Consider the following 13,205-nt stretch of genomic DNA (forward strand, 5'->3'; position numbering starts at 1 on the left):
GATGGAAAAGTCTGAGAGGTATAAGCAGAAATGAAGGATGGTTATGGTATCATGGAAGCCAAGGAAGCTAGGGGTCAACTGTGTCAGGAGATCAATAAGGTAATGAAGTACTAAAAATTCCCACTAGGATCTATTTTCTTACACTCTACTTTTTTGATCTAGGGACATATTACTATCAAACTTGACTCTTATTTCAAAAGGTCTAACTCAAGGATTAAAAGTATAGGGATTTTTATTTTTTTTAATAAAAAAATTTTAATTCTTAAGTTATAAAGGATAAGCATGTTTGTGACTGTAAAGTTGTTAGCTGTTGTGATTCTGACTCATAGCCACCCTATAGCATAGAGGAGAAATGTCCCACAGGGCTTCCAAGGCTGTCATCTTTACGGGGGCTGGTGGGTTTGAACCACTGACCTTTTGGACCACCAGGACTCCTTGAAAAGTAGTCTAGAAAGTGAGAAATAATATTAGTTCCAAAGGAGACTTGACAGTGGCCAACTGAAATACTGTGGATGTAATGACAAAGCACAAAGCTACTGAGTGTTCAGTGCACATCAAGGACACTGAAGTGCTTCACATATTCTAATCACTTGACCCTCATGACAGCCCTGTGAGGTGGGTACCATTATCATCCCTATTTTTTGATGAAAAAATTAAGTAACTCACGAAGGACACATCACTAGTGATGGAAGAGCTAGGGGAGGACTTGAGATAGTCGGAATCAGGAACCTGGCTCAGGGCGAGCCCATGGGTGTCACAGTGGAATTGTGTACCATTGGGTTTTCAAAGGCTGACTTTTTGGAAGTAGCTTGCCAGGCCTTTCTTTGCGAAATCTCTGGGTGGCCTTGAACCTCCAATCTTTCGGTGAGCAGCTGAGTGTGTTAACCATTCGTGCCACCCAGGGACTCCATATTGCTTCAAATGAGGGTAAATACTTAAAATCTTCATGTGGGCTGGAGAGTCAATTAAAATCAACAACATTTCCAAAGTTACTGGAGGAATGGCATAGTTCACAGAATAATCAAACTTTTGACTATTTCTGAGTCTTTACTGATACACACCCCTTTCAGCAAACCTTCTGCCAAAAAACACAGTTGGAACTAACAAATAATAGCCTGCCTCCCCGTGATCACGAGACAAGATAATTCTGAGACAATAAGAAACCACATCAAAGAAGGTTTCTGGGCAGCCCTCGCTAGTGACCCTATTCACAGAGCCCCCCACTTCTGGCAGCCCACCTGGGTCTGGTACCAGAAATAAGCCCTCTGAGAAGCATTTCTCCTGTCCATTTGGGGGGATCCAAGGCTGAGGAGGCTAGGGTTCTCCATCAGAACTTGTAATCACACGAAAAAATAAATCCTCAAGTACATGCAATGGCTATGTGTGTAAAATAACAAAATCAAACACACATGTTCAAAGAGTGGGACAAATGACAAAAAAAAAATTCTCTTTAACATATTGAGGAAAAGCGTGAACAAGACAAAAAGCTGTTATTTCTTCCCAATCTCGGACAAATACCCAGTTAATTAGTGTTGTCAAGCACACAAAAATCTTCACCTATAATCAGTCTGCCAAGAAAATGGCGCCACGGCAATGCCCGCCTTGGTCCAGCCTGATGAAATAGGGAAAGCCCAGTATTCAGTCTGAAGAACAGGTTTGAGGCCCAGCTCAGCTACTTACTAGCTCTGAAATTCCTGTTTAATGTTACTAGCAGATATTTTATGGCACTCTTTAATAGTTTGAACATATTTTTCATGTTTAGTTTCTTAATAAGGTATTACTACTAACCTACTAGTACTTAAGATTGACATTTTACATTTCTTTGCAGTATTAACCCCATTTTGCAGATGAAGTGACTGAGCCTTGTCAGAGGCCACACTTTAGGCAGAACAGAATAAAGATTCCTCCTGGGTCTCAAGCCCCAAAGGTCTATCCACTCGGCCACCCAGCAGTGGGTGGTAACAGATTATTAAGCAGATAATATAACACCTGCTCACACAAAGCAGCAGAGAACAGTGGGAAGGGTGCAATACTGGAGCCAGACAGCCCTGGCTTTGAGCAAGCTTTGCCATGTTTTAAATATGAGCTTTTAAACGGGTTTCATTACCTCTCTGACACTGGATCTCTAAAAAAGGAGGGTAGTAATATCTAGCTGGAAGAAAGGCCTGGGGATCTACTTCTGAAAATCAATGAAAACCCTGTGAATCACAATGGTCCAATTTGCAATTGATCGTGGGGGTGGTGCAGGACCGGACAGTGTTTTGTTTCATTGTGCATGGGGTTGTCATAAGTCTGGGGCCCACTCAATGACAGTTAACAACAAAAATACCTAGTTGGCCAAGTTGTTGTGAAAATTAAAGCTGATAGAAGTAAAAGGCGCCAGGACACAGTACTCAAAGATTACAGGTAATACACAAGTTACCCAACGAGTAGGCCCCGTATGTAACAATCCTTGACTGATGACAGACGAACTCTGGGACCCAGAGCAGGCTGGAAGATAAGGTTTGCAGGGAGCTTGGGGAAAAGGCTGGATTTGGGCCCCTGCTCTTCAAATCTACAGGCAGAGGGTAGTGCCCATGCAGCTCTCCCACAGTCAGGGTACCAGTGGACAGGGCCTCCCAGAGCCAGGCCTGAGGGACTAGGAACCTCAAAGGCCGACGCTGCTGGAAAAAAAAAAAACCAAGAAATTGGCTGGACCAACAGACACTCGAGGAGAGTCTTGAAAAGAGTTCCAAAGTTAATAACAAAAGTTCCTAAAATACATCAAAGGAAGACGGTTTGAGAATCAGTGAGACGCTTGACGGTGCAGAGGCAGAGAACCAACACCAAATTTACAGACGTTACGGTTTGCCTTTTTTTGTTTTGCTTTACTACTGCGAGTACTCGCAACTCCAAATACAAAATGTTTTCTGAAGCAAGTAGGTCAAACATTTTAGATCCAATTGTGACAACTGTCTCCTTTTCCTCTATCTCTTGATTTACCTTCAAATCTCTCTTACATCTTTATTTATTCTTTAAAAAAATATATTTATTCAGCATCTACTTAACATACAACCTTCACAGGCTTTCCAAACAGGTGTTGCCTGCCCTACTCTCCTGAAAACAACTGTTTTGGTATATTTCCAACAACAAAAAAATAGAACCTGCATGAAATGTGAGCCTTTCAAGTTGACATCATTTTTTTTTTTTTAAACAGGTTAAGATGGTAAGAGCTGATGCAGGCCAAAAGAATTAACTGGTGAAGGCAGCAGTAAAACTGCCACATAAAGAGATAAGGCCCAGTAAGTCTCTACCGAAGTCACGTGGCACGGGCGTGAGAAATGTCTCCAGCCAGACTCTCAAGATCTTTTCTGGTGAGGCAGAAATGGTAGAGATGGTAAGGAAAACATGGTAGTTCTCTTTCCCCCTTTACCCCGTCATGATTGTTTTATTAAACAGATTTGCAGAGATGTCTCTGGCATCCAAGATATCAAATAGAAGTTAGAATACGTCAGCCTAAATCACAAATCCACATCTTGGATGTTAGAGAACAGAAGATGAGTGTGCTCACTGATCTAGGCTGCTCATCTACTGGGCTCACAGGGTCTACCAACCCTTCAGGTGCTCATCCTTCTCAACGATGCTAATATAGTCATGGCTGTTGAGTTTGCCCAGTTGCACTGTCCAGAGCCCACATTCACTCATCCATTTCTTTTTTCCTTCACTGGCTTACTGAGAGTCACACATCAGTCTCCTCTTTGTCTTTCCAACTCAGGTCAGGCCCTCATAACCTCACCAGATTTCCATAGTCTCTCAAGATCCCGTCTCTTGTCTGCCAAGATGTCATGTCTGCATGATGTCATGTCCCTGCTCAGAGACCTGAGGCACCACCAAGGCTCACAGGTTCATTTGCAGATCCACCCATCCAGTCACTTAAGGTAGCTGCCACCCAATCACCTAATCTCCCCAAATCAACCAATTCTGCCTACTGTACAGAATAACAGCCAAGCTCTTAACCACTGTACCACCAGGGCTCTGCAATAAGCAAATAGGAAACACATAAAAGAAATAGAAGACCCAGTTCTGGTTCCCATATAGTTTACAAGAGCCATGTGTCAATGCAAACCTTCTTTAACAACCACCATGATGCCCTCCCGGTTTTCCCCATCACTGTGTGTGCCCACAGGCCACTCAGCCACTCATGCTTCTCGATTCCCCATTCCTGTAGGCAGGGCCCCAATCAAGTCCCACCTCCCCCGTGACATTTCTGCTGATTGTTCCACTCCAAATTGATCTCTCCTTTTTCTAAATGTAGATAGGGCTTATAGTTTATTTCAAGTCTTTGACAATTATCATTAAAAACACTTATTGTGTGTACCGGGGAAACCAAGAAGCCCAAGGCCAGTTCCTAGTCATCGAGCACTGTAGAACAACTTTAAATGTGCACACATACATGCATATACACGGTAACAACACTAAGTAGGTGGTGAAAGTACGGGGTACCTGAGGTGCTCAGAGAAATTCAGAGGATGGAGAGACCATCATGTGTTGAGGGAGATGAGGGATGCTTGGGGGAAAGGGAGAAAGAATTCCAGGCATTATCTGAGGAAAACTCAAATAATTTAGATGTGCCTCTTCATAAACTTATCAAAAGAAGATATTCATCTAAACTTTTCAGGATACTTTTTGGAGCCCTGGTGGTGTAGTGGTAAAGAGTTACGGCTGCTAACCAAAAGGTCAGCAGTTCAAATCCAGCAGACGCTCCTTGAAAACCCTATGGGGCAGTTATACTCTGTCCCATAGGGTCGCTATGAGTCAGAATGGGCTCGACGACAATGTTTTTTTTTTTTTAATAGACCGTTTACATTATCTCCCAAGAGCTTTTCTAAATTCTGAAAAAATAAACAAAACTAATGTTTACAAAGGGTTTATTGAGCTTTTAATAGAATTCTGTTCATTTCACAAAAGGCTAACACTGTAATATGCTGACACTTTATGTTTACGTGCTGAGTATGCATCATTTTACCACACACTAGGGTCTCTTTGACAAACATACACATTTAAGACCACATGGCTTGCAAGGAACATACTGAGGGCTGAACAGCAGGGAAGGGCTGTGTATAAAGGTGACACGCTGGCTTCCTGGGCTGATGAGGGCTTCAGAGACAGGATGCATATATCAATTTAAAAAAAGAAAACAATGTCACGGAGTCGACTCTGACTCATGGTGACTCTATCTGTTACAGAGTAGAACTACTCCACAGGGTTTTCTCAACTGTAATCTTTACAGAAGCAGATTGCCAGGCTTTTCTTTCAAAATGCTCATCCTTAAATCCCTCACCCATTTGCAGTGATAACAAGCCAGGTAAGAAAGAAATGGCCCAGTGTGTCCACTAGCATATAAATGGTCTTCATAAGTGTTCTTTCATCGATCTGTGCGTCGATTCTCTGTCCTTTAACTGGTGATAAGCACAGTCATCAGCCTCCTGGATGGATATGCTGGGAGCATCACGCCCAAAACACAAGTTCAGGTTAGCCAACACTGTGTTTTGGAAGGGGAGACTGTTTAGGGGCTCAAGGCCAGGAAGGCTCTAACTTCATTGAATGCCCTGACCCTGTCTCATGGTATACAGCAGTTGTTAACATCTCTATTAATATGTGGAAAATTTGAGACAGAGAAGAGCATCGCTTACTAGCAGATTGTGGATGAAGTATGTGGGGACTGAAGTCAGACAAGGCTAGGTTCAAATAGAGACTCTGCCATCTATTAGCTTTGGAATTCTCTAAGCCTCATTTTCTGAATGAAATCTTAATAATGCCCATGACACCCGGGTGGTTGTTAGGATTAAAATGGATCGCCTATGTGGACACTGCCCAGCAGAGGGCAGCACCTAGGAAGTGCCTCTTGCCTGGACTAATGGCTCTAAAGACAAGGGGTGACCTTGAATAAGGATTTCAGGAGCCTTAGCCTAAACTTTCACCTAGAACAGCTTGAGAAAAGGAACTGATGCTCCAGCCCCATCGTACACCAGTTGAAATAGACTGTCTGGGGCAAGGGGGTGGAGAGGCTGGATATCTGTATAGCCACTCAAGAATTGGAAATAATTATCCCTAGAAAGTTAAATTTGTGAAGGCGAGGCATGGTAGATGAAATGAGCGTGTGAAGAAGCCACTCTCCCTGATGTGGTCTGTCAGTGGTTGTTGCATCCCTTCGCTCTGAATTCAACCCCCTATGCGACCTTCTGATGGTAATCTGGCTCCCCTTGTGGACTGTGCTCAGGGGCAAAGAACCAACTGATCTGTCCAAGGGCAGAATTCTCTCCATAAAATAATAAACTGCTCTGGGGTCCCATTTACACTCATTAGTGAGTTTGGTTGGCAAGAGTCAGTCTATCTGAGGATGCTCAACTCTAGCTGTTCACGACGAATCAAGTTTCTAGACAAGCAAAATTCAGGACCAATGCTCAAACACAAAGCCAGGGCTTGAGAAGGCAGCCCATCTGATTTCTTTTTTTTAAAGTTCAATTTGTTAAACTGATTTCTGGTCCAGAAATGGAGTTCAGCTGCCAGTCCATCATGTCACTGGATCCACCCCTTTAGAAAGCATGAGTAAGAATAGGAAGAAACTGGTAATGTTGTCTTTCTGTGTTGCATTGTCCCACCTAGACAGTATGCATTTAATCATTTAGATGAAGTCACACAAAGGAAATTAGGAGGTGGAGGTCTGAAAGAACAGCATAGAGATTAGGTCATCACTAATATTTTATTTCTTAATTAAATAATATAAAAAGTATCTGGACTTTCCAGCTACGAGACTGTCTTCCTCTTCTGGCTGAAACCCTTAGCATGAGGAGAAGGCTTCTCTTCCAGCCCCCAGGATAATGGGTCTTGCTTTCTTCGTAGGTCACAAGGGCATTCAGGCAGGCACCATTCAACTCAGCCCCTTGCAGACAACCAGCTCTTTTGGCTTCAGTGGCTGCAAATGTGGGTCTCTCCGGCCCTCTAGCTTTATTTGGAAGACAGAGTTCCAAAGCTGGGAGAGACCTCAGAGTTTGTCTGGCCAATCAGTTCATTCACGCGTGAAGAAACTAGGGTACAGAGAGGTGTTAGGTGTGCTGCCCAGGGTCACAGGGCTGGTGAGAGTGAACCACTGCACCTCTACTTTGTCAAAGCAGAAGGACCACAGTTCCCTGTTCTGCCACATCCTAAGTTAAAGCACAGCTGCTGCAGCAGAAATCCCTGGGAACAGGGCTTTGAGGTCTTTGCCAGCTAAACATCCAGAAGGAAGAATCCCGGAAGTGGGCACATGCCCTGCATCAGCGCATGCCTCCCGTGCAGTGATGGATGGGAGGGGATCTGGGAGTAGGAGAGAGGTGGGCAGAAAGACTGTGGTGGCTTCCAGACTGGTGACAGCGGATGTAACAAGACCGTTCCCTTCCTTCAGGCCTCTCTAGAAGCCAAAAAGGGGGAAAGTAAGGAAGGAGAAAGGGGAAGAGACTCTACTGGAAAACTTGTGCTGGGCTCCTCTCCTTTAATTGCACCTAAAGACACTTCTTGCCTCTTTCTTGGCCACTGATCTCCAGCTGAGGTTGAACGGAGTGTTTCCTCACAAGCAACAAAACTCATCATCACTCAAGCACTCCCGCCAGAGGGGTTTAACCTGCACATAATCAAGTATTTAGATCTACTTCCGATTCACAGGAAATCCAGTTGAAGGAACAAGTGTAATGAGACCATGAGGATGCAACCAGACAAATCAATAAAGTGGGAGAGTCTATAGGAAAACTGGTCTGGTCTCAATGTCACAGAAAAAAGATGGTGGACTTGGGGAAACTGTGGTGGGATAGAAAAGATATAAGAGAAAAAAGGCAACTGGTGGTCCTTGATTTGAATAAACCAGGAGTAAAGGATATGTTTACAACAATTAAAGAAATGAGAATATGGACTGTTTACTATTAGATGATTTTAAAGGATTATTATAAATTCTTTAATTGTGATAATGGTACCGTAGTTAAGTAAGAAAATATTTTTAATGTTGGAGATTCATACGGAAATATTTAGGAGTAAAATGCCATGAAGTCTATATTTACTCTGAATTTCTTCAGTGTACCTTGCTCTATCTACAGTTTTGATGTGGAGTAATGTAAATGTTTTATACAATTAAAAAAAATTAAACAACAAAGATTAATGTTCCTAAAAATCAAAATGAAATGAACGAATCCAATCGTAGTCCAGTGTTATGGATTGAATTGTGTTCCCCAAAAATGTGTGTCAACTTGGCAAAGCCATGATTCCCAGTATTGTGTGATTGTCCACCATTTTGTCATCTGATGTGAATTTCCTATGAGCTGTTAAATCCTACCTCTATGATGTCAATAAGGCAGGATTAGAGGCAGTTATGTTAATGATGCAGGACCCAGTCTACCAAATCAGGTTGTGTCTTAAGCCAATCTCTTTTAAGATACAGAGGAAAGAAGATAGCATAGAGACATGGGGACTACATACCACCAAGAAACAAGAGCTAGGAGAATAGTGCGTCCTTTGGATCCGGGTCCCTGTGCTAAGAAGCTCCTACACCAGGGGAAGATTGATGACAAGGACCTTCCTCCAGAGCCCACAGAGAGAGAAAGCCTTCCCCTGGAGGTGATGCCCTCAGTTTGGACTTCTAGCCTAGTTAGACTGTGAGAGAATAAATTTCTCCTTGTTAAAGCCGTACACTTGTGGTATTTCTGTTATAGTAGCACTAGATGGCCAAGACATCCAGGTTGGCACATAAATGACACAGAAAAGGGTTACTTTAAATGACTTAAAAACCCAATATTTTGACTGTACATCGTAAGAACAACAAGAACTGCAAAAAAAAATTTAAACTGTATTCATTAACTGTATTACTAGTAATAGTATTGGTATTGTTATCCTGAAACATTAACAAAATTGCTTTTTTGCTTTATCCCATCCTATCGTGTCTGTGTGAGTGTGTGTGTAAATGCATTAATTGCCGTTGAGCCAACTCTGACTCATGATGACAGCATGCGTGTCCAAGTAAAACTGATTTTCAGTAGTTGATTTTTCAGAAGCAGATTGCTAGGCTTTTCTTCTAAGGAACCTCTGGGTGGACTAGAACCACTAACCTTTTGGTTAGCAGCCAAACATGTTAACCACTTATATCACCCAGGGGCCATCCATGCGTTTGCGTGTATAAATACACACACACACACAGCGTAAAGCAAATAAGTAATTGTGTTAATATCATCAAGAATCATGATTTTCAGCACAAGATAAATAGGATACAAAGAGAAAAAAAATCAAAGTTAAAAAATGAACTAAAAATACCAGTATGAACTCATGTTTCATTTTCTCTTTAAAAAAAAGAAAAAAAAATTCATATTCCCTAGCTTTGCCCTCCAAAAATAACCAGAAAAATTGACAACACAGAGCAGTGAGAACTCTGGGTGCCCAGATTAGTGGTCTCTAAACATCATTTCCCATCAAAATACACCAGAGCTTTTTGGTGAAATGGCCAATTCCAGGTCTTGGGCAGGAAGTGAAAAAGATGAGCCTGGAACATTCTTCGTAACCGAAAGAAGTGATCAGAGATGACTGGGGATACCCGGGACTCAATAGAAGGGACCTTCACTGGCCAAAGATAAGACAACCTGAGCTTCAAAAAGTAAAATGATTGCAACACAGTAAGACGGGTAAAATCCATTAAAATCCACCAGCTTGTAATGATACCAAAATAAAGATACACTCTCTTGGGAGGTTGCCAGGCCATCAACTCAGAGCTTTAAAACCAGTAAGCATTGGCAAAAAAATCAAGCTTTTTATCTGGTTTTCCTACATGAATTGTATTTTAAGGTAACCAAATAGAAGAATTCCTAGAAGCAATAAGAGAATCAGAAATGACTATCTTATGACAACTGATTACACAATGGCTGTGAAATTAGAATTTATAATAAGGAGCCCACTGACCATCTGAAAACCAGACAAAGGAAGACCAACAGATGTGAAGTGCACAGCAACACCAATGAATGTTTTTTGCCAAAAACGTGGATCTGAATCTAATCGAGCTTTTAAAAAAATTAGATCTACCAATTTGCAGGAAATACAGGGAACAGTGAAATAAATAACGTCACTGGGATACTATCAGCCAATCTGAGAATGCAGAAAATTCTACAGCACAAGCAACCTTTTTCTTTAACAAACAAATGCCAAGAAAACAAAAAGAGCAGAAAAACTTGTTAAAGATGAAGAGACTTCAGAGACAGCAGTAAGTGCAATGTGGGGGCCTTGTTTGGGCCGTAAGTAAAAATCAGCTGTAAAAAATAATTTAAAAGATAGTCAGGGAATTATAATACTGACAATATTAGATGATACTAAAGCAGGTATTCATTTTTTAAGCCATACATACATATCTCTAAAAGATAAATTCTTAAAGAATTTATCTTTTAGAGATATGTACTAAATTATCGTCAAATGAAATGATTTGCCGTCTAGGATTTGCTTTAAATAATCAAGTGATGTCAGAATTGAAGAACAGATAAAACAGGACTGGCCATATATTGGTAAATGTACACGCCGTGTCATAGAGATGGGATTACTATTCTTTCTAACTCTCTATATTTTGTAAATATCAATAAAAATTTCTTTATAAATGTTTCAGATTAAAAAAAAAAAAAAACTAACATATGTCCAAATGTTGACAATTGTTAACTTCTAAGTGATGGAAATATGCATGTTCGTACTTGCATGGAAGTATGCAAGTATGTGTGAAAATGTTCATAACGGTAAACAAAACTTTACAAGCACTTAAACCCAGCAAAGACTCAGAGCTGGGTCAGGCTAAAAGGATTAGGAAATGGAGCTACACTTGCCTAACACTGGCATTTACTAGAAATGCCTCCAGAAAGCTAAAAGCAAACAGCAAAGTGCACCAAAAAAGTTCATACTTGAACCACTAAATTATTAAGGAATTTTTAAAAATATGGAATCAAGGAATTAAAAAGATACCTAAAGAAAAGGGACTCCAGCTGACAAAATAGTGAAAGATGCTTATTATACTATGACATAAAAAAAAAAAACAAAGCAAAACAAAAAATCACTGCTGTTGAGTCAATTCTGACTCATAGCGACCCTACAGGACAAAGTAGAACTGCCCTACAGGGTTTCCAATGCTGTAATCTTTTTGGAAGCAGACTGCCACATCTTTCTCCCTCGGAGCAGCTGGTAGGTTTGAAATGTTGACCTTTTGGTTAGCAGCCAAACACTTAACCGCTGTGCCACCAGGGCTCCTCATGACACATATATGTGACATAAAAGATCTCCAATTTAGAGTAAAGCCACAGTACGATCAAATGGGAGGGTACACTATCATTTTAGCTCTGGGCCCAATGGCAAAACTTCTCCCTTGATAATCGAGAGAAAGCTCTAGCTGGTACCATGTACCCTGAAGCCTTAATGCTTTAAGGAAGAGGGGCATCAACAGCAGCCCCATGGAAGTGCAAGGCTTCTATGATATGGGGTTCCACAATAACCAAACCAAACCAACTCATAGTGACCCTATCAGACAAAGGAGAACTGCTCCATTGCGTTTCCAAGGAGCCCCTGGTAGATTCGAACTGTCGACTTGGTTAGCAGCCATAGCTCTTAACCACTGTGCCACCCGGGCTCCAGTTCCATGACATGGGGTTATAAAATAAATCAAGGCAAAGCAGCCAGACTGCTTGTTACTCAGATGCACTAAGCAGCCTCTGGTGACCCAGCTGCTGCAAAAACGCTGCTTCTTAACAGAGTTCAATGACTACAGCAGAGCCTCACATCCTCCATGCGCACCGATGAGCATCTTTCCCATACCTGATGATGACACACTGGTTCTCTCTGTCAATGATCATGTTTCTGTACATATTATCTGCAAGGGCATAGATATGTGGTGGGTTTTCATACTGTGCCTACAAAAGCAAAAACACAAAACATGGTCAGATAAAGCAACACATTCAATTTCTTTTCTTGGCCTTGGAGATGAATCCACTACCATATAAGTCCAATGCCTATAATTATATCTTTAAAAAAAAAATCCATTGCCATCAAGTCGATTCTGACTCATAGCCACCCGACAGGACAGAGCAGAACTGCCCCATAGGGTTTCCAAGGAGCGGGTGGTGGATTAGAACTGCTGATTTTTTTTTTTTTTTTTTTGGTTAACTTAGCAGCTGAGCTCTCAACCACTGTGCCACCAGGGCTCCAATTACATCTTAAAGGTTGCATAATCCATGAATTGAGAAAACTGCTCAGGTCATGAAGAGTTACATCTAAATAAATTGCGATGGAATCTGGAAGGACTCTCCCGAAGGCATACAGTGATTCAGCCTTTAGACATGACCCAAGCCTTCAGACACCCCAAAACCACACCCTTCCACCCAAACACGCCTCTGCAGACAACATTCCATTTCTAAATGTTTCTGAAGACACTCAGCCTGCAACAGGTCTTCAGGGAGGACTACCAAAAACCTGGATCAGACTTCTATTTGAATTCTCAATGTCTGTGTAATTTTTCCAAGAAGCAAGTTGCCGATTCTAGGATTCTGGAGGAAATTAAGGGAGGTTATCTCGGAGTAGGGTGAAAATCTTAAAATTTCCATAAGGAAAGGGCAAGAGGTGTGGTTCTTTACAGAAATAAACTGGTTTGGCCAGTTTGTTTCACCTCCATGGCGGGGTGGGGGGGCGGGGAATCCTACCACACCAAGATATTTTCCTGGGTTTGTGCTTTAGTCTCATGGGATATCATAGTTATGCATAAATGTAAACCCAAAAAAATCTCCATAACTAATAAATTCACTGTCTCAAGCCGACTTCAGTCCTGCTATAGTCAATGTATTGGCACTCACCTCCAACACACCCTCAAAAATTGTTAAAAAGAAAAATACTTCATGTGGTATATAGCTGGAGAAAGAACACCCCTTAAACTCCAGACTATTTAACACAAAACAGTGAAAAGAATACCAGATCTTGAGTGAGAGGATGTCGAGACTCTGCCTCTCCCTTACTGGTCCCCATCTCTAAAGTGGGACAGTAATGCCCAGGCTGCAAGCCTTGAAAGGTACCTGAGATGATGGAAAAGGTAGTTATATGCAAAGGTAAAGCACTGAGCCTTACTAGCAATAGATCGACTACAGGGAAAGCAGCCCAGAAATTGCCACTCAGTGCCAAGCTCTGGAAGATGAGAGTTA

The 13,205-nt window shown here is 41.7% G+C and overlaps 1 protein-coding gene across 2 annotated transcripts in view; it reads right to left on the reverse strand.

The window, feature by feature from the left end:
• MYO1E (myosin IE) overlaps positions 1–13,205 on the reverse strand; it is a 211,114-nt gene that overhangs the window by 103,303 nt on the left and 94,606 nt on the right. For both annotated transcript variants that reach the window (XM_049905947.1, XM_049905948.1), the window contains exon 4: positions 11,833–11,927. In XM_049905947.1, the coding sequence (XP_049761904.1) occupies positions 11,833–11,927 (95 nt within the window). The remainder of the gene's footprint in view (positions 1–11,832; positions 11,928–13,205) is intronic.

Source organism: Elephas maximus, chromosome 13, assembly GCF_024166365.1.
Source record: "Elephas maximus indicus isolate mEleMax1 chromosome 13, mEleMax1 primary haplotype, whole genome shotgun sequence".
NCBI classification, from domain to species: domain Eukaryota; kingdom Metazoa; phylum Chordata; class Mammalia; order Proboscidea; family Elephantidae; genus Elephas; species Elephas maximus.